Raw genomic sequence first — 27,157 nt, 5'->3', positions numbered from 1 at the left:
TTGGGTGTAAAGGTGGTATTTGGTTTGCTTTTGGCGTGGCTGCATAATGAGTTTTTCTCATTGAAGCAACTGTCAGTTAAATTAATCATGAACCTGTGTTTGTCATTTAGCAGCGTCTCTCATGTTGAGGCTCTTGATGTGGATAACATCTCTTTTCCCCTAGAGGGTCTCGCCTATGTCACTAGGTTTAACAAGACCATGCCTTCCTCATACAAAAAGTTATATTGTTTCCTCTCGATGATGTTAAGCAGACTCTCACTTCCTAATTAAGGATATTGTACAAAACGCCATTGAAGCCTGTGTACCCTTCGACTCTAGCTAGATGGCTCAGACAGATCATGGCTAAATCTTGCATCTGATTTTTCACTTTTTGGAGCTCACTCAGAAGGGCAACGTCTACAAAGGCATGTTTTTCAGCCAATTTTCTGGAGGACATTGCTAAAGCAGCAGAATGGTCAAGAGAATTTACATTTAAAACACTTTATTACAAACCAATGAATCTTGTGTCTTGTAACGTGATTGCACAGCTGTGAAGTCTCCTGTCTTGTAATGGAATGGAGTATCTCCCCACACTAAAGGGGCAGGAGTTTTGGATTCTATTAACAAGAGCTTGGGGAAGATTATACCTCCTGTCTCCTCAGGTGTTAATATCTATATATTTGTTCTTTCAGCCTAATTTGGATATAACAATTTGAATGAAGAGATTTACGCTCTGACTAGTGGTTGCTTTCCTCAGAAGGGTTGTATGATAGAGGCACGCATGGCTAAACCACGCATGCCTCTACCACGCAGCCCGAACCACAAATGCATCTTAACCACGCATTCTTTTAGCCATGCATGACTTCACCTCGCAATTTCATGGTAAAGGCATGAATAGTAAAGAGGTATGTGTGGCTAAGGTCACAACCCCCCTCCCGCCGCCCTAATCTATAAACCCCCATTATCCCTCCATCCTTGCGTCCAAATACCCCAACACTGTCCATAAAACTACCCCAACCCCTTCCACTGTCCGTAGGCCTAACACCTAATTAAAACAACTACACGACCCTCCCCAGCCCTGAAAACTACCTAGACCTCACCAGCCCTGAAAACTGTCCCGACCCCCCTCTCCCCAGCCCTGAAAAAGACTCCTGACCCCACCAGCCCTGAAAAACGACCACCTCAGCTCTGAAAACGACCCTGACCCCCCCCCGCCCTAAAAGCAACGCCCCAACCCATACAAACTGTCACCAAACCGGGCCCCAGCCCCACTTACCTCACTGCGTCCTCTCTTCCTGGCGTCGTCTTGCTTCAACCGAGCTGCGGCTAGCAGCTAGATCATGCACTGCCTTAACCACGCATATGCATGGTTAAGGCAAATGTGGTAGCGCTTGTGTAGTCCGAACACGCGTGGCTCTGCCCGCGTTGTTCCGACCGTTATAAGTTCTATCTCCAGTCTTCTGTTCTACATTATAACAAGAAACTGTTTTCTGATCTCAAGGTTAGGACAGATCAACCCGATTTCACATCTGGATAGCAGGGAAGAGGCGGCCTGGCTGCACTGTAGAGATGATTATACTGTAGACTGTCTACTGATTGGTAGCTCTGTTATAAGGTCATTGGTATCCTAGAGTGCTGACCTTATGCTCTAAACTTAACAGCATTTCCTATTCATCTATGTTCATGTATTGATTTCTTCTTGCTTCTAGAGTTTGCAGTAAAGTTGAATAGTCATAATCTTTGCCTATAGAATCCAAACCTCCTGTCACTCTAGTGGGGAGATTTTCCATTCTGTGTGTGAATCCTTGTAGAACCAACATGGACTTCTACCGCTCTAAGATTGGGAACATCCATGCATTAAAAATGGTTTCAAATGGTATTTTTTATGTTAAATGTGAGTTGGAGCTTCAGAAAGAAACAGTTGCCAAATACTGGTGTGTAATTCAGGCTGTTAAAGTGTAACCAAGGAGTATTAATAGGCATATTATGAGCTGTGGGCACATTCCTGATTTTCCCCACAAAAAGTTCTTCAGCCCCCAATTTAAAAAAATGACAGCTCAAGAACTGTGTGCCACAAAAGAAACAAACCAAATAGGTAAGCAGGAAGCACTTTGAACATCTGAAACGTTTATCAGCAGAATCTTAGGACCCATCTACAAGGTAATTATGTGTTCATTGCATCTTTCTTGTTTTTCTCTGATTATCGATTGCCGTCACCATGGAAGGATAGGTGGAACACATCCAGTTCAGTGGGGACACAGCTTCAGGGCTGATTTCTGCTGAGCTTGTATTGGACATGACAATTCCAAGAAGGCTGGGCAGAGAGCAGTGCACACATCTACCCTAAGCTGCACTTTCTGCTTTTCCTGCACCACGAGTATGGGTGCCCTCTGTTGGCAAGGAGAAGTTTTGGCACTGAGAGCCATTTAAAGCAGTAGCTTGGTTTCCGGTGCCCGGCACCCAATTGTCAACACCGCACTTAGGGCAGTCTGCCACAAGGTGGCGCTGCTCATGTAATTTAGAGAGGAGCAGTATAACAGCTGTTTAGGGAAACAATATACATTAAAAAATTACCAATACCTGCATCCCCCAGCCATTCCTTTAGCTTTGTGGACCCGGAATAATCTTTACTGTCGCATTTTCTATGCGAGAGAGACGGTTAGTAGCTGTTTTGGCAGTGTTAGAGCCCTGGCACTTAATATTTTACAAATTAAGCACTGATTATAAATACCTTGCATCAAAGGGTGGAGATCCTTAGCTTGCTGTGGATCAGAAAGAAGTCCTCTTCAAGTGTTATGAACCCCTCTCTCACTTTACCCTCTCGCATATAGCATACATACTACGTTGTCCTCATCACTATCCCAGGTTGCCTTGTGCTCCAAGTCAAAGCATGCTAATGAAAATGCCTGCCTTCACTGATCCTGCGATAAGAGAATAGCTCTTTAGTTTTCCAGGGCCTTGCATGAGTAGCTCATCCAGACCAATTTTTACTGTTTGCATCCTGGGATTTGTAGTTCGGAATTTGTAATGGAATTAACAAGACTACAAATCGCAGAATGTCAATAGTAAATGTGATCTGGATGTGCAACTCGTGTATTTATGTGGGAAATTTGAAAGCTCTGTAAGACAGTGCAATCTGCATGGTCAGCAGGGTACGAGCAAGGTTCACTTCCCCCTACAGAATCATCAATGGTCTGACCCGATACACAGAAGTAGAGGTGGACGAGTGAACAAATTAACAGGCTGAGCAAAGCCTAAGGTTTGGCCTGGCTTTGAGACGTGAGCCGAACCTTGAAAATATTTGGCATGTAACTCCTGAAATAAACTTTATGTAGAAAATTCAAAAACAATGCATTTCTTTGATAAGCGGCAGTGTCTAACTTTAATACATTAGATTGATCTAATCTAATTGAAAGGCATTTATTAAGTGATTTTAAATGTGAACCTGGCATTCCTCCCTAAATTCCCTGACTACGTTGCCATTAGAAATCTAAGAGGCAAGTCAGTTATCATGTGCATGCTATATGTGGCCTACATTCTTTTATAAATGGAGCAAAACTATAGTCTAGTAAATCAAACACGAGGCTTTTGTACAGCGCACATCCTGAACTCATATCTTGGAAGGTTCTGCCACTGTGATAAAAAAAACTTCTCGGTGAAATAAACATTTGCCCTACAATCACACACTTTACTCGAGCAGAGATTGAGGCCAGGTTTTCTGGTTTCACATTGTATAATTTACCAATCACATGTGTATCTTTTTTTTGCTCCTTTATTACATTAAAGGTTAATGATTTGTCTTTAATGTTTGACATCTGAAGGTAAAGCAGGAGTGGCAGGAATAATCTGCATAGAAGTTCATCTTGTTTTGGGCCCAAGAGTCCAAGAGGACCTTGAGCAATGACTGTAGGAATGTGTCCCTTTTGACTTAGTCTCCCCCACTTTTTACCTTGTAATTGACGCAATTTTAACAGAAGTGCCCTGGGTTCCTGCTAACCAGGTTCCCAGTTCCAGATCTCTTTCCCTAAAACTGTACAATCGTTCCCCACTTGGCAATACCTTTAGCACCCCTGTAAGTTCATAGCGGTTGATACCCCTGATATCTAGGGTATGGGTACCAAAGAAGGTCTCCAAGATTTATATATTTTGCTACCCTACCCCTCACCACACTCATTCAAACTGCCATTGCAGGCTGCGTGACATGGTGCAGACAAAAGTGGAAACACAACATGGCACAACTCCTGTGTGCTATGCCTGCAGAAACTGTAGGCAATGTATGTAAGCCACCCCTACAGCAGGCCTTACAGCCCTAGAAGATGTGCCCCTGTGATGTCGAAGTCGATTCATAGACATTGCTAGTGGACAGGGAAGCCATCTTAAATATATTTACTTGACACTGGTGAATACGCGTTTTCTAGCTACGTGATGAGCTTCACTGAAACCAAGGGTTTTTGGTATCAAGCATCTCATATAAGTAGACCTACACTGATTTCAGTGATGGATTTATTAATACATGCACCCGGAGGGTTCCTTAGAGGAACCCCTGAAAGCTACTTGGCCACTAGTGTGCTGGCTGACTGCTACAGTCCAGCCTGCCACCACATACTGACTTCTGACCCCCTAGGTCTAGTAGGTGAGAGCCTCGCTCTCAGAGGTCAGGAACAATGCCTGCTCTGGAATGAGGTGTTTACACCTCCTCCAAACAGAATGGCTCACAATCAGCATACCAAGGCCGAAGGCTTCAAAGTCTCTGCTGCCTTTGATATGTGACGCAGCCTCCCCCAGTCCTGGTAGATGCCACTCCCTGTCCTGAGGCTCATTTGGCTCCAGGACAGGTGGAAAATATGTGAATAGGTATGGAGCACACCCAGGTCGACACCCCTAAGATGAACTGCCTGATGTGCCCCATTCTAGGAAAATTCTGGCATCTTGGTCATATACGGGCATAGTGACCCCAAGGGCTGGTTGCTCATAGGCTACTACTCTTCACTCTCTCCCTCCCTTCCCCCAACACCCCTAAATTTAGTATTTAGGTGCCCCTCCAAATCCAGTGCTTCAGATTCTACTGACTAAAAAGATGATGACATTGAAGAGCGTATCCCGGCAAGAGCTGAGGACTGCTGTGGACTTTTGACATGAAACCCTGCCGCACAGACACTCGACAATTGCAAATACCAGACTCGTTCTGCAGTTGTGCATCCTCCACAAGCCCCGGAGGGTTGCCAGCACTTTGCCAAGAAGCCAGCATCTCCCTTAGAGTAGAGGAGCTACTCCCCTATAGACTGCAGGCACTGACTATGACGTCCAGTTTAAAGAAGCTGCTGTCCACCAAGCAGTAGCTTCCCAGTAGAAGGTCAGCACACTCAAGGAGGCCAAATCAATATTTCTGCCAAGACGGTCAATGCCAGGACCTCCACAAGCCACTGTGCATCAATACCCAGGGTACCACACCCCTTGCCACAACCAAAGCTTGTTTAAAACCATTCCGGGCTCCAGCATCATCACCTACGACCAGCCGATTAGGGACATCTGCACCACAGTGGCCAGCACCGAAAGTGGCCTAGCTGTCCAATGTTTGCCCCCCTGCAGGTCCTGACTGACAACAGTGAATGCCTTGACGCATGAGTCAGCCTGCTACAAGCACTCCGCACCCGAGTCACCCGGCCTGCGCCTAAGGAAACAGACACTTTCCCTGTGCTCCCAGGACCCTTGTAACCCGAGCACCCCGTTGGGAGCTCTGACTTGACACCAAGTCCCCCTTTGCAAACTGTTTACAAGTCCCTCCCCCTCCTTTCTTCTGCTTAGCGCACAAGGCTACCAACCCATCCTGCACCTCTGCATTCGGACTCACTAGGCCAGATAAGACCGATCTGCTGGTGGAACTTTGGTCCTTGTCCCTCTACCACCTCATGAGTGAAGGGGGTCCCACGGAAAAGTATTACAAGTATATGTATGCAGTGAATGTTCCCTCTCCCATTGGAAAGCATTATGCATAAAAACACACTGTTGGTTAACGTTGCGAAGTCTGCAAAAATTGTATTCCGAAAAAGTACTTTTTTTTTTTTATTGCAGAGTTTTATATAGCGCGAACTTGACCCGAATCCAATCAGGTATCAGAGCGCTTTATATAGCACAGAGGGCTTTACATAGCTCCAGTTACGTTACATGAGGACACACATTCATTTTTTGCTAGGCACAGGGAGATTAAATGATTTGCCCAGAATCCCAGGATGTTCAACGTCATTACTGGGGCTCAAACCCAGGTCCGAGGTCGAGCGCCCTAGCCATTGGGCCAACTCCTCTCCCCTTGCCTATTTACGAATTTCTAGGTTTCTAAATATATATAAAAATTCCTGTTGTTTTTCTAAATTGGTATTGATCTTCTTTTCGAGTGTGTATCATTTATTGACTTTGAGTGTGCAGCAAATGTCTAACACTCCTCTCTGATAAGCCTAAAGCTACTCAACCACACTACCCTAGATAAAACACTTTGGAATTCCTAGAGCAAACTCCTTTCCACTCTTAAGGGATATCTGGACTCTTTACACAACACACCTCCTTCTGGTGTACTATATAAAGATCCAGCTTCCTACAATGACAGCCTGGCATTTGCCTTGAGCTTTTAGCGGTTTGCCTACCTCTACGCAGGAGACATTGCAACCACACACATAAATTTTTGTCTCCTTTAAAGTAGGGGTCTTAAACTGGCGTTCCTTAGTTCTCATGAGTCCTGGACCACAGCCAATGTACCAGTGACATTCATTGAATAACTGGTCTGTACAAACTTTCCCAAGTTCATGCGCTGTCATTTAATCCCGGTAAGGCCAGACTTGTCAAACGTGTTGAGTGAGTGATTTGATTTGTGTAGGATACATGCTCCAGTAGGACCCTTCAGAGCCCTTAGAGGACACTGGTATATAGAAAAGAGGGAGAAACCAGGAAGGGAAGTCACCACGGTAGGATATGAGATCAAACTTTGTCCCAGAAAGTTTAACCGAACTATGCTTCTGTCTTTATTTTCCCTTTCACAGGACTCTATGAACAGGATGGCAGTGCAGGCACTTGAGAAGATGGAGACCAGGAAGTTCAAGTCGAAGGGCAAAGGACACCGGGAAGGTAGCTGCGGGGCTCTGGACACACTTAGCAGCAGCTCCACATCAGACTGTGCCATCTGTCTAGAGAAATACATAGATGGGGAGGTAAGAGCATCCGCACTGAGGCTGGGCAGCGGTTGAGCATATACACCCACTAGTGGGCATTGGACCATTGAACCTGCAACACATTTGAAAGAACGAGCCTCATATAATCCGAGATCAAATTTTAGGCCTCACAGTACAAGGTAGCATTATAAGTTGCCAGGATCTTACTTAGCCACTTATAAGTGTATGACATACATATTCCCTCGAACAGTTTGTCTTTGTGTGCCCTTGAGCTCTTGGTGACCTTGTGTCTTTCATTAAGATCAATTTCATTGTAAAGTGGCGTTAATAGATTTTTTTTATGTTTGTCCTAGATAGAGGTTTAGGTATCTCACTAGCCTCCAATTTTTTTTATCATAATAAAAATACCTACATCATAATTAGGCTTTCCTGTTTTCAGTTTCTATTTTTGGTAAATTCTGGTGGGGTTTTTTCAATGTTTTCAAGTGATTTCAATACCTTAAAAAACAGTGGTTATAAGTGTTTACACATTTTCGCGCCATTAAAAACAAAGTGTTTTTCCAGTGTTTATGGAACATTTTGCTTTTATTATTGCTTGCTTTCTGCACTGATACTGCATGGTACATAGACAGTGTACGTACAGTGTAAATGAGGTCCAAATACATTTTTACAAATCAAACTTATCGTAGTACACTATACAATGCTTCTTCAGTGAGTCTTTGGTCATGTGCTCTCACTCTTCCCATGTGAACTTTTATCTGTGAAAAGGCCTTCTCAACATTGACACTTGAGACAGGCAATGCGAAAATAGCCAGTATACAGTTTGCTAACTCTGGCCACTGACATAGCTTTCCATGCCAATGCTGTTGCACCTGAAGATTGTGATTCTCTGCAACAGGTTCTGTAACATATGCCCTCAGAGTTATTGAAGCAGTCAAAAATGAGGCATCACTTTTGAAACTCCGGAGAAAATTTCCCTTTAAGGGAGGGGTCTATAACTTGTGCAGAGTACCACAGTGAGGCTCCATTGACTTCAAATGGCATGGTTGGTGAAGGCTATTTCTCATACATTGTAAAATAAAAGTTGCTGAATTGCTCCTCAACATTTCTTTGCTTACCAAGTGGCTAGCACTCTAACATGGAATATGTTGCAGTGCTAACGTCACTAAAAGTGTTGCCCAGCCTACTGTCAAGGAGATCTACACCAACTATGCTGAGCACTTAGTTGACAGGGGTGTTTTCAGACTCTAGTTTTTTTTTTTATTATGGCCACTACAACAGTCATGCTTTACTGTAAAAATATAAGAATGCAGTAGAGTGTCCTTTTTTCAAATCACTATCAAAATGTGATCAAAGAGCCTCACATTTCTTTCTTTGGCATCATCATTCAGAAAAGTTTCTATAAACTGTTGCCACATGGATAATATAGCATTCATGGCCTTTAGGACTGAGAACCACCAGCTAAATGACACAGCTGGGATGACTTTATTTGATGCCTAACAAAGCTCAACATTAGAAATATTTGTGTTTTAGTTTCTGTGCATAACAAAACAGTGAACCAGAATGGACTAAAAAGTGGCATTCTTCATTAACTCTGAAGATTGTAAAGATGCTTTTAGCATGCCATCTAACAAGTGGCAAGGATCTCTTACAGGGAAGCACTTTAGCACAGGTATCAATTGTGACAGGTTATCACACAACTTTTTCATATACATAGCTGAATCACTACAAATACAAACAAAATCACTCTGATCTTTAATGAACTTGGTAAGAACTTTTTGCAGCAGCGTTCCAAGTGACCCTGTGTTACATGTTTTCCAAAAGTCTGGTGTCATGTTTTCACCAGTATCCAGATGATTTGTGACTGTACTCTTTTCATATACACCTGTCACTATATCTTGCATTTGAATGTTTAAAGCCTGGGGTGTTTGGCAATTCACCTACTATCACTACTGACTCACTAGAAAAGGGGGCTGATGTATCAATGGTTTTTACCCATTCTCTGTGGGTAAATGTGATGGTACATATTGGGAAAGATTCTTATTAAACCTACATTTTTCCTATCAGTGAAAGACTTAAACGTAGCCAAATAATCAAATATGATTTTGATGTTTCCTGATTCTCTACAATTTATACAATAAATAAAGAACACCTAAAAAATGCTTCTGACCCCTGTATCTTTAGACCAAAAACCACAAAACTGAAAAAAGGAAGAAACAACAATATTTTAGTGACAAACAACAAAACTCAAGCAGAATAATGTTAGCCCAGTCTTTATTACTGCTACCTTCTATAACAAAGTTACATTAGATTGGCCCCGTCAGGAAGAAATAAAAATGACTCTTTCACTCTCCTTTTCCTTTTTATTTGAATGGCATTTAGTTTGTGCTTGTGCAAGGTTTTTTCAGTATTTATGTTTATAGTGGTGAGGGCTATTTCCCATCCGGTGGGGTTTTATCAGTTCTTATAGGTTTAAACCTAAAACCGGACAGCCTAATCATAATCTACTCGGATGGACTTTTAGTAAGCCCTCTTCGCCCATTGGTCTCTTCATATGCCATTGACATTTTGCTTCCTCCTGCCACAGCCTACAGAAAAGGGCAATAGGTCATCACAGTTTGACTATTGGCTGCCTTCACTGTTCGTGACGGCATTTTGGCTCATTTCCACATCTGCCTAGAAAGTAGTTCACTCTAATGCTGGGCTCGTGTGCACATCTTCTTAGAAAGTAGTCCATTTAATGCCAGCGCTGGTAGGCTAATCTCTGCTTTCATTTAATGTATTTATTTTTGCCATGTCAGTTTTCACTTGCTTATTTTTCTTTAAAATTTTCATGTGACCTTTAGACAGCATTTTTGCTTTTTTGTTACTTTAACAGTTTGTCATGGAAGGCTACGCTTTCACTGTGTCTGCAACAGACACTCTGTAGCTATTGTTCTAGCATTAATCCAGAGGCAAGTTTTTCATTTAAATACTAAGAAGATTGGTCCCATTTGATAAATCCACACGGAACTTACCAAAACAAAACTGACGTGCTTAAGTTTGTGATTGGTAGTCCTTTTTGTGTTCTTTGGGCCAGGAAGCTGCTCTTTATTACCTCCTTAAAGAGAAGAGTATTGTATTGTATTGTAATTGTATTTATATAGCGCTTACTATCCCCCAATGAGGGCTCAAATGCTTTTCAGCAAGTAGCATGCTACTCCGGAACCCAAAAAGGATTAGTGGTGGATTATTATAGCGAAATTTGAATGGTGGACATGTGACTGTTGGATTGAAAAAGACAATTCGGCGAATAGGGGGATAGAAGAGGGAACTGTCTAGAAGGACAAGTCACTTACCTTTGGTAACGCCTTAACTGGTGCAGTTTCAGGCATATCCTCCCGAATGGCGAGTCAAGGATATTCAGGCTAGGATACAGATGTTTCAGCCTCTATCCTGGATTGCAGTGAGAATGACTCTGAGGTTGTTGGGCTTCATGGCCCCCTGAATCCTGCTGGTGGACCATGCCAAATGGCACATGTGGGCTCTGCAGTGGTACCTTAAGTTCCAATGGGCACAGCATCGGGAGAATCTCTCCGACCTGGTCCAGATATCAGAGGGCACCACGAGCGACCTGTGGTGGTGGCTGACAACCCGTGATCATAGAGCTCTTTGAGGGCTGCCTGAGTAAATTCAAACCAAAGCCAGGAGTGGAAAATGTTCATTGTTCTCGTCTTCAGCATGTAAGATTTTTTTTTGTGTGGTTCAATCTACCAATTAGTAGCCCTATAACAAAAAAATGCTAAAGAAAATGATTAGGTACTTAGCACACTGCATGGCATAAACCTCTACTTTTATTAGAAAATCAAAACAATTCACTTGTTGGCTTTTAAAAAGATAATGTACACTTTCGTTCACACATTTTGATCCCTCTTATTTAAAATTCCCTGAAAAAGATGAGGTGCATGATTCATTACATCACATGCAACATAACCAATAACTTTTGCAGTCCCTGCTTGCACATGGCAGATGTGCCCGATGTCGCAGGATGTAGTTTGCACAGCCCTAGTAAAGGCTGTCCCTGATGCATGTTACAAGAAGGCTTTGCACTGTCTGCTTTTCTATCAAGTGGTAGGGGTGTACCGCAGGCAAATGACCTTGAATGGAGAGGTCACATGACCTGGCAGAAGGCCGTGCATTGTGTGTGCTGGCAGCTTGAGTACAAATCATGTCCTGTTTGTCCTATGCAACTCTTTGTGACAAGCACAGCCATTTAACCACCTGTTGATCATAAGTAATTTCTCTTTGAGACATGTTGTATACACTTTGTGGGCTTACAGCACGGCCATCGCTTTTTATTTGAGAGTTTAATTGTCTTTTAAAAAGGCTTGCTTCTGGTTAATCTTTCCTCTTAACATAATGTGTATTTGTAAATTGCACGTTCACTACGTAGGGTGTCTTGGTGCTGAATAACAGATGTTTATTGTGTCTCTGTGTTTATCTTTGTCTGTTCTTGTCATTTGTTTCCTCGCATGGAGCAGCGACTAACTACTGGTATCTTTCTAATTTGGTGCTTGTGTTTGTGTCCAGGCACTATTTTTTTTCTTTGATTCCTGCTCATCTTTATCGAAGCTTCCTTTGGATTTTTATTTTGTTACGTCGTAATGTAAGCTTATGTTTGCTTCCCATTGCCATTGTTTTTTTGTTCTATAACTAGGGATAGTGTTTATGCTTTTTAAAGAATGCTTTTCAAGTGCACGTCCAAGACTCGTTCGCATCCCCTCCTTGCTTTGGTCACAAATTTGAGCATCCACCTTGCTTCAGCGGAGCTCGATAAAGTGTCAGGAAATTCCTGCCCAAACTATTTAATTGCCGGGTTCATAGCTGTTGGGAGCTGTAAATGCCTTGATTGTACTGCAGATGGCTTCCTTTTGAAATGGACATCCTTGTTTTGTTTTGTGTTTACTTTTTCATCAAAAAGCGTTCACCGGACTTGCTCTGAGCGCCAGTGTAAACTGGGCTGTAAATCATGTTCTTATCTAGCCACATTGCTTTAGACAGCGCTAGAAAAAGTTGACTGCGCAACACCATGAACGTCGGGGTGAGGATTGTAATGAATTGTTGAATACTATAGACAGCTGCTTTGTTGTCACCATTATTACAGACATGCCCCAAACTTCCTTGCATTTCGCAGGGTTTTGTTTCATATATTATTGATACTCTGGAAACCTACATTGTTTCAGTTCTGTAAATCCATTTATTTATCACAATGTTATCGTTCCTACCTTTTGTCAGCCCTTTGTAATGGACAATACAATACCCAGGAGAACACTGCATCATTAATTTCATTGTGCTAAGATTTCCTCATTGCACGCCAATGGTGAACGATTGCCTCCTGCCCCTCTTCCCTAGCACATTGCTTCTGAAATGTTTTGGGCCTGGGATAAATAAAAGGGCGATCAATGTATTCAAGCTTATCAAGATAGATTGTTCAGTTAGATCATGTACTATATTCTTTCAACACTTATGATGACATAATTGTATTAACATTCACAGTCTGGTCTTTTGCAGCAATTTTTTTTAATACACAACCTCGAGTTGTGGATTTGCGTGAATCTGTCAAGTCAGAGAAACACAGTGGAGCTTAACATAAACATAACACTGCTCCATATCTCTTCCCATCGCCGACTTTGGTTTCCTGGCTATATGCCCAATGCTCTTCCAAAATGAGCATCCAGTCAGACCACAGCATCATTTTGTCAATGGTGCTGGGTCGATAGAGGAATGGAGATTTGCAAGGTGACTGCTCTACACAAGTTATTTGATGAGGTGGGGTTTATGCCCTTTAGCAGTCTGCAGTATTAATTTATCTGTGTGTTTCAGACAATCCTATTGTGATGACGTCCTTCACCCAACTATGTGCCAAAATATTCATACCCTATTCATAACATATTGCTTCCCACTTACATTCTGGATTAAAGACCCAACCTTTGCATGGGATTTTAAAGATGCAAGCATTTTCTTATCTATCGGGTTAAATAAAAAATTAGTAACAGGACGAAAGACACATTTTAATATCAACAATTGTCGATTACTTGAAAGACCACTGCTGGCAAAAGCCATGACAGTATTAAAATTTTGGTTGTCGCAATCAACTCCTGAGCTAGCAATATGATTTTGAATTGACAATATTGTATACTCACCTGTCCTGTAAATGTGGCTATCCCTAACTGGTTTTAGCCGCCACTCTTCCATTATCGTGGTCAAGATGTATCGCACAAAGCAGCCTCATGCACTGATCAGCTGAACATCTGTTGTTGCAACCAAGAGACAAGCTTCTACTGCCACCTTCCTAACTTGAACAAGACAAAAATGCTACTTCTGAGTCTAGTCTTTTCTAAAGGTAAATGTTGGCATTTGTTGATGTCCCTGTACAAAAAGACTGAAGTACAGACCCAAGCATGCAGTGGCCATTCATGTCCCTGATGTACTCTGTGCAGTGATGTATGGTCTCCGCAAACCCAACACACTAATGCATTATGCGTGCACCCTGACTCTGCATCTGCCATGATGGAGTGGGCAGTGGATCTGAGGGGGCTGCAACTTGCAGCATGTCATCCCCTGCTCACACAATCTCTGTGCTATAGCCTACTCCCAGGGGTGCAGGCATACCTCAGCGTCTGCCAGGGTACACAGCCATCCACCCACCAACATCCAGATGGAGTAGAAGAAACGGACACGAAGAACAAAATGGGTTTTCAAAAAGATCTGGCACAGTGGAGCATCCTTACCTCACACACAGATGAAAAAGATGAAGTCAATTGGCCAGAAGCACAGGGGAGCATTCTTATTGGCCCCAGAAATCAGAATTGTAACAATCTACTTTGTAAGTAGAGCACTTTTGCCATGTACTACTGGTAATCTGGATCAAAGAGTTTTGTTGCTTGTCAATGCCTAGCATGATTGGATGCCTATGTAAAGGGTCCGCGTCTATTTTCAAAACTGATGTTTGAGGTGAGTCCTCCAGAGAACAAGGTACTTGTAATCTGGTTACGGCATAACCAGATAACCAAGACTCGCCATGACTAGTTGTTGGCGAAGAATGTTAAGCTACACAATGTGTGCAAAGACAAAACTGGGTTAACACATATTGCATTCACCACTGTGTTTGGCAAGAAGCATGTAATAATATAAATTCAGATGTAATGCACTTTACTGCTCCACTCCTCTTTGTTACCTGAAATTCTGTGTCTCCGTAACCATTGCTCCTATGATCTAATGCGTCTATGCCGTAGTCTCAGTGTAGTGTAGGTATTAAGTTGATGCTTTTGTAAACCGCGACAGGAGGTCGAATCTCTATTTCCCAACTTTACAAAATGGTGCGTTCTTGAATACTAGACTTTATCTCCCTCTGCTTAGGTTGCCTGGTTTGATAATTATTAGAAAGATTCTTGGCACAGCTGATAAACTTAACCTGGACATGTACATCACAATCAAGTAAAGGGACGTGGAACAGCCTGTAATCAGAGTCTCTAGAGCACCCTGTTCCAATGTTACCATGATTAAACCATGCAGATTGGGAGCAATGGATTAGAATTCTATTTTGTTGGTAAATATGCTAGTTTGTCATTTTCGCCATGTGATAAATGTTTTCTTCATTTCAATCAAGTACACTGAGATGAAAAGCAATGTAATGCAAAAAAAATAACAAATCCTTTAACGTACCCAAATATGCGTAATTGTCCTTTCCTTCACTATTTGTTCCAACCGTATGACAACTCTGATTACAGCATTGTAAATTACATCTCTGACACTCATTCACTAAAGTATGGGGTAAAAAAGAGAAATGTATGCAAAGCGCAACATGTTTAGTGCACAGCTGCATAACCTGGGGCTAATACATGTACAAGGAGGTACATCTTACTCGTGATTTATGGACTGCTGGTGGTATACATTGATATACACCGTAATCCTACACGTGCATTGGGGTACTGACAAAAGCTATCCCTTCCTAAGGGATTTTGTAAAAATTACATGGTCTGATGAATTTTAATTGTAGTTTCTGGACAGATTACGATAGAGCGATTTGGGTATATAACAGCATGCATTGAGAGAAAAAGAGTAACCTACCTGTCGTGTGCTTTTTTTTTTTTTTTTTAAATGGCCCCAAATTTTCTGCATTTTTGGCATGCACAAAATTTTAATTTCAATTATTGGCTCACTGCTCTGAAATGCCCTTGGTATTTCGCATTAGGAAATTACATGTCTATGTAGTAGGCATTTATTGTGCATGTTATGCTTGTATAAAAACGGTATATAGTATATACACCTGCGCATATCACTTTTCCCAGCATAGTTCGAACTTACCCCTATGAAAAGCTTTCTGAATCTGCCAGAGCAATATTTTAAAAATCCCATGCACGCCAATGCTAATCTTCCTACACAGTGCTCTTAAGTAAACTGTGGTGTGAATAACTTTTTTAAAACTGTTGCAAATATTGTTGTCTCGCACAACTACAAATCTGCTTCCTTATTGTTCCACGTCCCTAGGCTCTCTACGCGCACAGTGCATTATTTTCTAATACTGTTAGTTTTGTGCATTTTTCCTCAATTTATAGAAGATATTTGGACAGAATTGGGAATTATTTTAAGGTTGGCAGATGGGTCACCAACCCACTTGGCCGGCAGGGTTCTACCTCCGCCAGCACAGAAGCAAGCAGTCTACCCACAAAAATGTGAGTTCCCCTCAGCATCGATGAGGCGTTTGTGATGAAAGTGCTCCTGCCAAAGAGGGTAGATCACTTTCAGTGAAACTGCAGTGGCAATTGGTCTGTAATCTCCCAAAGGGGGGATTTGTTTCGGGAAAACCCCAAAAATTCCCTGGCGCAATTTTTTTTTTTTTTAAATAGTTCTTGCTTGCAACATCGTATGCGCCTTTCACATGAGACGGCTATTGTATACAACAAAGGGCTTGCAGCACACCAATTGTGTAAAATTTGTTGGCTTCATTGTCACTCTTATTTGCTGCCTTCTAATTGGCCATTGTGTGCGGCCTTCCTTTTCGATCGGCTGGAGCATGGACATGGTACTGATTGCTTCAGCAGGATTGCTGTCCTTCCAATGATCATGGTGTGATTGACATACTTTTATTTTTTTTCTTCCCTGTTGCTCTTGTTGAACACCTTGCCATTTTGAGCTATGTTTTACTATCCCACACACACTTCAAGGAAGTCCTTTTCTCCTTTGAAATGGATGTTTGCGACAAAAGATGTTTGCTTTTTTGGTGACAGCAGACGTTACATGGGCACAATTGCTTTCTTTTTTATCGGATTTTTTGCTAGATATATATGTTCGAGGCATATGAGCTGCAGATCACACACTGAGGATAAGATCGCCATCTGGTGTTGGGCTCGGATGATTGCAGGTTGTTGTTGTCTTCGGAAGAAGCCTTTGGTCACGAGGATGGTGACTCCTCCCCTGGACAACAGTGCGCATGGGCATCCACTCCATCGTCAGATTGTTTTTTTCCGCCATTGGGTTCGGATGAACTTTTTTCCGCTCCAGCAGAAAACTTCTAGCAATCAATTTAACTCCTTGATCTTCATTCCATCGACGTCGACATCAACTCGGACCGGTTCCGCAAGCGGCTGATGGACAGGACACCCTTCAAGAAATGCCCCCAGTGTGGAGCGAAGTTCCCCCACAGTGACCACCACGAGGTTTGTAACCTCTGCCTGTCGCCGGAACACGACGAGTCCACCTGTCCAGCTTGTTCCGCTTTCCGTTCGAAGAAGACCCTCCGGGACCGAAGAGCTCGACGCCATATTATGGCCAAACCAGCTCCAGAACCGGAGGACATCTTTGCTCAAGATGTTCCCGAAGACGACACCGAAGACCTCGAGATCGTGTCCGAGGCCGACGATTCCGATGACCTCATCACTCCAGGGCAGCGTGTGAGTACCACCCCCCCTGCCCCTGCCCCATCCAAAAAACCATTGGTCAAGACTCCGCCAGCTGGGCCCAGTCGCGACCGAAAATCCTCTTCAGAAGCCCCGCCCTCGGGCCCGGCTCCGAAGACATCTAAGCCTGTAGGTGGCTCGGGCTCGAGCAAACCTCACCTGATTGTGCCTTTAACACCCAAAAAACCACTGTCGGCACCGAAACAGGCTCCAAGACCGAAATCTCCTTCGGCACAGAAACGTTCCTCGGCACCGAAGTCTCCACCGGCACCGAAACGTTCTTCGACATCGATGCCTAAAAGTCCCTCGGCATCGAAGCATACATCGGCACCGAAGCATACATCGGCACCGAAAACTCAGTCGGCTCCGAAAAATCCATCGGACCCAACACATCCTTCGGCACCGAAAACATTATCGGCACCGAAAACATTATCGGCACCGAAAACTACGCCCACACTGAAAAAAGCTCAGACAGACCCGAAGCGGACATCGCAGCCCCCACCTTCGGAGCCAGATGAACTTTTTCGACCAGATCCTACTCAAAAGCGGATCTACATCAATCCTGACACTGGACATGTGACTGCCATCCCATATAAAAAGCGGAAGCTGGACATTACACCTCCCCCAGCTCCCATACGGAAAAAGGACTGTGCCACTTCACCACTTCGTCCTTCCTCTCCTGTATTACCTTCTAACCCGTCCCCCCCTCCTCCTCCTGATTCTCCTTTACCTTTACCTCTACCATCTCCCTGTCATTCACCCCCTCCACAGGATGATGATGATGACTTAGGGGGAGGGGCGGACCCTGATTTCTTTAATTATCCTGTTGAACCAACCGACCCGTTTACTTTGCCAGACACAGCACCGGTAGATGACTGGTCTTATCCAATACCTGACATGCCTGACCCCACTACCTACCCCTCCAAGCCCTCCCCTCCTGATGACCACCTAGGGTTTGGCCAACTGATAAACAGGGCAGCAACATTCCATGGTGTCACTATGCACACAGACCCCCTTGAGGAGGATTTTCTCCTCGATACCTTTGAACAGTCACAGAAAACTGTTCATATACTTCCCATGATTAAAGGGGTTATAAAGCATGCCACTGACGTCTTTAAAGACCCTGTTCGAGCGAGGGTTCTCAACCCCCGCATCGAAAAAAAGTACCGACCAGCCCCGCAGGACCCTGCATACATTAAAACCCAGCTCCCTTTAGACTCCTTGGTCGTATCAAATGCCAGGAAGCGCGTTAACTCACAGACTACTGGAGAAACGCCCCCCCCAGACAAGGAGTCTAAGCTTTTAGAGGCCTCAGGGAAACGAGTCGCCGCACAGGCGGCGAACCACTGGCGTATTGCCAATACCCAAGCCCTGTTAGCCCGGTATGACAGGGCACATTATGACCAACTTGAGGACCTCATCCAACATCTGCCTGAACCCTTTAAGTCCCAGGCCACTGACCTCATTCAAGAAGGCAAATTAATATCTAATGCCTCCATTAAATGCGCCTTAGATGCGGCAGACACTGCTTCTAGGGCGGTCAATACTAGCGTCTTACTCAGACGTCATGCCTGGCTCCGTATTTCCGGTTTTAAACCGGAGGTTCAAACCGCAATCCTAGCTCAACCTTTTAACCAGGAGCAGCTATTCGGCCCTGCAGTGGATACTGCATTAGAAAAAATAAAAAAGGATAATGAAACTGCCAAGTCTATGGGAGCACTGCAGTCTCCTCAAAACCGGGGTTCCTTTCGTCGCTCCTTTTATAGAGGAGGCTCCAAAAACACATCAACTGAGACCACGTCCACCTTTAAAAATTCTGGACAAACATCCCCTAACAGAGGTTATTTCCGGGGAGGTTATAGAGGAAACAATAACAAAGGTCGAGGGCGGGGCAACAACAACAACACCCGCACCTCACCAGCTACCAAACAGTGACTTGCCACCACTCCCCCCAGACCTTTCCACTCCTGTCGGGGGGCGACTCCAACAATTCCTACCTGTCTGGACTTCCATCACCACAGACAGATGGGTAAGACAAATTATCCAGTCTGGCTACTGCCTCGAACTCATACAATCCCCCCCAAACATACCACCCAAACAACGTCCAATGTCCTTACATCATCTCTCTCTCCTCAAACAAGAAGTTCAATCCCTGTTACAAAAACATGCGATAGAACCAGTCCCCCTTCAACATCAGGGAAAAGGGGTATATTCTCTATACTTCCTCATTCCCAAAAAGGACAAAACACTAAGGCCCATACTGGATCTCAGACTACTAAACCAGTATATACATTCGGATCATTTTCATATGACCACTCTCCAACAAGTCCTCCCACTGTTACAACAGGGAGACTTCCTTGCCACATTAGACCTCAAGGACGCATACTTTCACATCCCTATGCATCCCGCTCACAGAAAATATCTACGATTTGTGGTAGATGGGCAACACTATCAATTTACAGTTCTCCCATTCGGAGTAACAACGGCACCCAGAGTGTTCACCAAGTGCCTAGCAGTCGTGGCAGCGCATCTCAGAAGACAACAGATCCATGTCTTCCCCTATCTGGACGATTGGCTCATAAAAGCCAACACATACCAAAAATGCGTTCTCCACACTCATCGCACAATTCAAACTCTCCACGATTTGGGATTCACTATCAACTACCCCAAATCCCACCTACAACCCTCCCACTTACATCAGTATCTAGGAGCAACCATAGATACCTCCAAAGCCATTGCTTATCCCAGCACCGCCAGGATAGCCAGTATACAAAATCTCATCTCTCAATTTCAAACTCATCCATCTCTTCCAGCAAGAGTATTCATGCAGCTCCTAGGCATGATGGCGTCATGCATCTCCATAGTCCCACACGCACGACTTCAAATGCGTCCCTTACAGGAATGTTTAGCACAACAGTGGAACCAAGCTCACGGACAACTTACCGATCTGGTGTTGGTGGACAGTCGCTCACTTCGCTCACTGAAATGGTGGAACACCATCAACCTGTCCAAAGGGCGACCGTTCTTAGAGCCTCTTCCACAAGTTGTGCTAACTACAGACGCATCTCTCACAGGGTGGGGAGCCCACCTCCTTCACCATACCACTCAGGGCAGATGGACCAGTCAACAAAAACTGCTCCACATCAACCACCTGGAACTCTTAGCAGTGTTCTTAGCACTAAAATCCTTTCAAGTTCACCTCAAGAACAAAACTGTCCTCATACGCACAGACAACATGACGACAATGTATTATATACAGAAACAGGGAGGGACACACTCTCTCCAACTGTCCCAACTGGCACAGCAAATCTGGAGATGGGCAATTCCCCAAAACATCTACCTGTTAGCAGAACATCTCCCAGGGATCCACAATCAAGTGGCCGACCTCCTAAGTCGCCACACACAGCAAATCCACGAATGGGAACTACACCCCAAGGTTCTACTCCCCTTCTTCCAAAAGTGGGGACAACCGGACATAGACCTGTTCGCCACTCCCGAAAACACAAAATGCCCAACCTTCGCCGCCAGGTTTCCACACCCACAGTCGAAGGGCAATGCCCTATGGATGAACTGGTCAGGCAGATTTGCGTACGCCTTTCCGCCTCTCCCACTAGTTCCATTTGTGGTACGCAAACTGAAACAACAGTCACTAACACTAATACTAGTGGCTCCCACTTGGGCACGTCAACCGTGGTTCACCACACTTCTGGAACTATCTTTAGTTCCACATCAAAGGCTACGCCTCTCCCCGGATCTATTAACCCAGAACCATGGAGAAATCAGACACCCAGATCCTCAAACACTGAACCTAGCGATCTGGCTCCTGAGGTCTTAGAGTTCGGTTACCTCAATCTCCCTCCAGACTGTATGAATATCATAAGGGAAGCCAGACGCCCTACTACTAGAGCGTGTTATGCCGCGAAATGGAAACGATTTGCCATCTACTGCGCTAATAATGACATACATCCATTGGATGCTTCCATCCAAAACATCATTTGCTATCTACTACACTTGCAAAGATGCAATCTAGCGTATTCCTCTATACGTTTACACCTAGCAGCCTTGGCAGCCTACTTGCAAAATAGGCAACACCTGTCCCTTTTTAAGGTACCAGCCATCAAAGCGTTTATGGAAGGTCTCAAAAGAATTCTTCCCCCAAGATTGCCACCTGCACCAGTGTGGAATCTCAATGTGGTTCTAACAAGACTCATGGGTCCCCCATTTGAACCTATGCACAAATGTGAGTTGCAATTCCTAACATGGAAGGTAGCTTTCCTTATCGCAATCACTTCCCTGCGCAGAGTAAGTGAAATACAAGCCCTTACACTAGAGGAACCTTTCTTACAACTACACCGTAACAAAGTGGTTCTTAGGACAAACCCTAAATTTCTTCCAAAAGTGATTTCCCCTTTCCACCTTAACCAATCAGTAGAGCTACCAGTCTTTTTCCCAAACCCAGACTCCGTAGCTGAAAGGGCCCTACATACCTTAGATGTCAAAAGAGCCTTGCTTTATTACATCGACAGGACAAAACCCTTTCGAAAGACAAAACAACTCTTTGTTGCTTTCGCACCACCACACAAAGGCAACCCGATCTCCAAATCAGGCATAGCCCGGTGGATAGTTAAATGCATCCAAATATGCTACCTCAAGGCTAAACGTACACTTACAGTTCCCCCTAGGGCGCACTCCACGCGTAAAATAGGGGCTTCTATGGCCTTCTTAGGTAACATTCCCTTAGAAGACATTTGCAAGGCAGCCACGTGGTCTACCACGCATACCTTCACTAAACACTATTGTGTTGACGTGCAGGCCAAACAACAGGCCTCCGTGGGCCAGGCTGTCCTAAAAACTTTATTTCAAACTGCTGCAACGGATACAGGCGACCACCGCTAAGGGGAAGCACTGCTGTATAATCTATCCTCAGTGTGTGATCTGCAGCTCATATGCCTCGAACGGAATATGCTACTTACCAGTATGCATCTGTTCTTGGCATGTAGAGCTGCAGAGTCACACACGCCCGCCCGCCTCCCCGGGACCTGTATCTGTTCCAGCATCCGTCTTACTTAGACATTACACATGGACATCCTTTCTTTCATTTCTATACACTCCATCTTTTCCCATCATGGCGAAAAACAATCTGACGATGGAGTGGATGCCCATGCGCACTGTTGTCCAGGGGAGGAGTCACCATCCTCGTGACCAAAGGCTTCTTCCGAAGACAACAACAACCTGCAATCATCCGAGCCCAACACCAGATGGCGATCTTATCCTCAGTGTGTGACTCTGCAGCTCTACATGCCAAGAACAGATGCATACTGGTAAGTAGCATATTCCTTTTTCCACGCATGGGGAGATTGACTGATTAGCTCAGAATCATAGGGGTGTGTGCAAAAACTTAACAAGCATTGGCAAAGTCAGTAGCTCTCATTGCCAAGACTAATTCGCTTTGCCAGGGCTTTTTTTGTATGCCATGTATTAATCATTGAAGAGGTTCAAAACTGTTTGTGCATCTGCATGTGAAAACCTGCAGAAACACATTTCAGTTTCTGTTGAGAAGGCCAGTAAACGTTACCAAGTGATGTTTATTAGTCAAATGAGAAAAGCACATCAATTTTTCTCGGTATTTGTCTAGCATATCCGAATATTTAGAAAGCTAGCTATTTGTAATAGGTAGGGATTCTGCTCGCCTCACACATCTTTGTCTGCAGCCTTGAGTTGGAATGTCTGGGTCTCAGCTTTCCTTGCACATCCCCCTCTGTTACACAAATCTCACTGGAGCCTTTCGGTGCCCTGATGCCAAAGTGTCTGCTCCATCTCCTACCTTTTCTCACTCCTCCCACTATGCACTTTTGTATATCTAAAAGTACATAAGAAGTGCTTGGTGCATTCAGGTATTGGCTGGACGGTTCCCTGCAGATACTATGCATATGGCGCCTGCTCAGCCCAGCTTGCACCTCAGCGGAGCTGCTGATAAAAATGAGTATCCCACAATGCCTTCGTTGTTACTATGCTGCTTATAGCTGCCACTGCAGCTTCTTCGCCCCTGGAGTCTGTGACTGCTCCTTTCTTATGATTTTGAAGGGTTTTCTCTAACTTGATATTGAGACAAATTACTGAAATTTGTAAATTCCCAAAATATTTTCAATGTGCTAAAAACCTTATCTAAAACTGATAAATAGCCCTTGATGTCCTGATTTCCATAGCTAGTCCTTACATTATGGCATTTAATCTCTACCTTGTACTCTCGGTAACAAGAATAAAAGTTTAGGTGTGTACATGGGTGTCTTGGACATTAAAGCCCGTGCCATACTAGTGAAACGTTTGTTGTAAATGCCAATATTAGTGTGTTAAGTGCAACTCAAATCAAAACACAGATCAGAGTAATACGGAATGTCAAACTGCAATAAAAAGCAAACTTGTGCAGCGACATTGTTTACACCACAGTGAAACAGACACCACTCCCAGTTAGCTCAAATCTGATTGCAACTTCTCAATATGGCACAGCAACGTTCCAGTGACAATAGAATCATTCTTGGCCCATGCCACATAAAAAGAATGACCATGAACCAGAGGCACATTTACAACTATTTGTAAAGGTCAAATAAATCATCACTTGTTCAATCCTCATTTCACTATTTGTTAACAAAAGTTGTTTTTTTACAGCTGTGATCTCATGGGTTAGTGGTCACTGGAGATTAGGGCTAGACCAAGGAGAGCTGACTAGCCCCCCTTTTAGTGAGCACTATCCCAGCAGGTCATGGAAATGATGAAACAAGTTTTGTTTGTCACTACTGCTGTGCCATGAGAGCAAAGGAGCAAATTTTGAATGTGGCATTTACAGTGCAGCCAACCAAACATCTCTCCTTCCTGGAGGACCCTTCAATGGCCACCTGTTGGAAGGAGCTTCACCTTAACCACTCTCTGCATTATACACAGTCATCCGTAGAGCACCAATTGTCCTTCAAATGAAGATCAACAAATGCTCCCAGAAAGACTGGCACCACAGCCGATTATGCTGCCTTACATAGAGAAAACCATCTGTGGCATAGTTTTCTCTGTCCATGCGGTAAAACTATCAGTCCGAATCCCAGCGCGGATGCGATCCAATGAAAATCCCCTGATAGTCAAGAAAGCATTAGGGACCAGGCTCTTCTCAGCCTGAATCATCTCAATAATAAACTCCTACTCCTAAAACATCAACAGAAATTGACTAGCATAGGGTCAGCCAATAAACCTTCCCGACCCATACCTAGACCGTTATGGATGCATGGCCAACAACCTGCACCCTTGTTTACCTTGTGCATAATCAGCGTGTGCAATCAACTACAGGTGTAAGCAACCAAAAGACCAGACAGAATAGCCCCCCTCAAAAACCTAAAGCAAAGTACCCCAAGCCCCTTCCAAACCGCTAAGCAACAACTGGTATAATAGCAGTGCAACAACAAATAACTAATCCTCTCTATATTAATTATAGCTCGCAATGAATCGCTAAGCATAACATTAACCGCTCCTTTTTAACCAATGACGCTGATTAACGCAACCAAATATCAACCCCTCTCCATATTAACACTAGGTCCCAACAGTGGTGTGCGACCCTTCCTCGGAGTGCTTCAGCGAGGTGCTTCAGTCCGGGCTGGGAAGTGCTAGGTACATTCATTCCATACTAACAAACCTATATTCTGCTTCAGTGTTGGAATGACTTTGTCCTTGAAGTCTCCCCCTTTTCTGATGCTAACAATACTTTTCCATTTTAAATCAGCATGGAAAATTGGCAAGGACTGAATTTATGAAATAAAAGTTTGATGGTTCTGACCCCAAACTTCCCAACTAATGCCCACATGCATGAACCTTTTGAACAACAAGTGTAAACAAGGAAAAACAAATGTTGAGTGGGGAAAAAGCAGATTGTGGAGAAAGTGGAGCAGGATCTGAGTAAGGGTCCAAAGCTTGTGATTTCTTCCAAAGATGCATTTTTTATCATTTTTTTCAAGAAATTAAAATGTGCCCACAGACCTCATGCTGTATCTTCATTACATTCAAAGTAGTGCTGCACATTAATAAATAGTGCTGTACCAGTAAGCCTTGCATACATGTTTGCATTTGTTACACTCCATGAATTATCAGAGAGAAGAAGCACTTACAGGTAAGCATGGTGGTAGGTGGGAAGTAAATATTCTGGGAGGAGGGAGACACGAAAAATAGAATGAGAGCTCCTGCCGCACCGGATAGCCCTCTTTTTCCGTTCTCTTTTTCACTAGACATTAATGTAACCTTTTTCCTCCTTGTCCTGTAGGAGTTGCGCGTAATACCCTGCACCCACCGCTTCCACAAGAAGTGTGTAGACCCCTGGCTGCTGCAGCATCACACTTGCCCTCATTGCAGGCACAACATCATCGGTAAGTACTCGGACAATTTTATTTACTTATAAAGTTTTATACAGCACAAGCTTGACCCGTTAGGGTATCAGAGCGCTTCACAGATAGTTGGACCAAAAAGGAAAACAAAAACGCAATCGACAATTTAATCATGAGAGATAAAAACAGTGTAGGTTCACAGATTGAGGAAGGCAAAATCTCTAGGACAAGTTGACGGGACAATGAACATGGTCCGACAGTCTAGTAGTAATCATGGGAGTAGATCAGAGGTCAGTTGATCGGGGAAAGAAATGAAAACAAGAAGGCGAGTAATAACCTATTCAAGTGCAGTACAAACTGTGAAAGTTCTCGTATCGAGGAAGGTAATATTTCTAAGACAGATCAACTGGATAATGGGCAAGGTCGGCCAGACTAGTAATAGTCATGGGTGTAATTGAATGATCTAGTGAAGGCATTTGTTCATAAGAAGTAAATTAACTTTTTTTTTTTTTTAAAGGCGCAGTTGAGTGAATCAGTCTGAGTTCAGGTGGGAGGGAATTCTAAATTCTAGGGGCCATACCCGACAAGGCTCTGTTGCAAGTTTTCTTTTTATGGATTTCTGTGGTTTCAGTACCCAGGTGCTGGTGCTTCTAGAGGATCTGAATCCACCAGATAATTCTAGCTTCTGTGCCAGGTACCTAGGTGTGTTGTAATGAAGTGCTTTATGGGTCATGCAAGACATTTTTAACTGAATCCTTGCTTTATAAGGAAGCCATTTTAGGGCTTTTAGATCCGGGGTGATGTGATTGTGTATTTTTGTTCCTGTGTTGAGTCTGGTCGTCACACTGAGAGAAGCCCTTAGAGCAACTTGGATCTGGGAAGGCCACCAATCAGCTCACTCTCTAATGAACGTCTATTGTGTCAAGGAACCAATCAGCGGCTACAGCCAGAATCCCATATTTGATTGCTGACCATGGATCTTTGTTAGTCACTTGCATCTCTCTGTTGGGAAAATGGCTGAGTGAACTGAACTGTTACTGCGAACATCTGCGTACTATTAATTGGGTAATAAATGCATGTGTTATTAACAGAGTGTTTTCAGTTCCCGAAGTGGGGTTTGATGCTTTATTTAAAAACAAGCCACTACTGCTACCCGGAACGGGCTTTAAAAAAGTCTGCTTTTGGCGTCTTGGGAAAAAGATGGTAAAGGAGCACCCCTTTGTAAGTTGAAAAATTGCTGTTGTGAGAAACATGTTTGTATTTATAGAGTGAAGGTGCTAAATGGTTTGCAACTTCTACTGCCGTGATTTAATGGTGAGCGCTGCACATATGAGCTCTGTTTTGTGGGAGTGGTTCTTTTCCCCTTAAGACTGTACACGATGTCTGCCACCTTACGGATGAGTGAAATCTTAAGATGGTAAAAGGCACCATGGGTAGGTGACCAGAGCAACATTTTGTTAGGTTTAGCATGTATATGCTATTTTCTGATTATGTTCCTTATTTATCAATTATGTTATGTTTTGCAAACACAGTCCTGGGCACACGTTATAACAATGGTTGAAATGTCTCGTATTGTACGAATATCTGTGGTCGACACCAGATATTCGTACAATACGAGACATTTCAACCATTGTTATAACCTTATTACGTGTGCCCAGGACTGTTCATTATTTGTGTGTGTTTTTGATTTATGGGGGTTACAGGGTATTTCCCCGACCTGGCA

The 27,157-nt window shown here is 43.7% G+C and overlaps 1 protein-coding gene across 1 annotated transcript in view; it reads left to right on the top strand.

Annotated features, from left to right (window-relative positions):
* Positions 1 to 27,157, top strand: part of ZNRF3 (zinc and ring finger 3) — a 406,045-nt gene that overhangs the window by 341,102 nt on the left and 37,786 nt on the right. Inside the window, exons 6-7 of the mRNA XM_085633383.1 lie at positions 7,011 to 7,178; positions 25,374 to 25,476. Of these exons, the coding sequence (XP_085489509.1) occupies positions 7,011 to 7,178; positions 25,374 to 25,476 (271 nt within the window). The remainder of the gene's footprint in view (positions 1 to 7,010; positions 7,179 to 25,373; positions 25,477 to 27,157) is intronic.

This window comes from Triturus cristatus, chromosome 11 (assembly GCF_964204655.1).
Source record: "Triturus cristatus chromosome 11, aTriCri1.1, whole genome shotgun sequence".
Lineage (NCBI taxonomy): Eukaryota > Metazoa > Chordata > Amphibia > Caudata > Salamandridae > Triturus > Triturus cristatus.
This window is presented reverse-complemented; position numbering and strand designations above follow the sequence as displayed.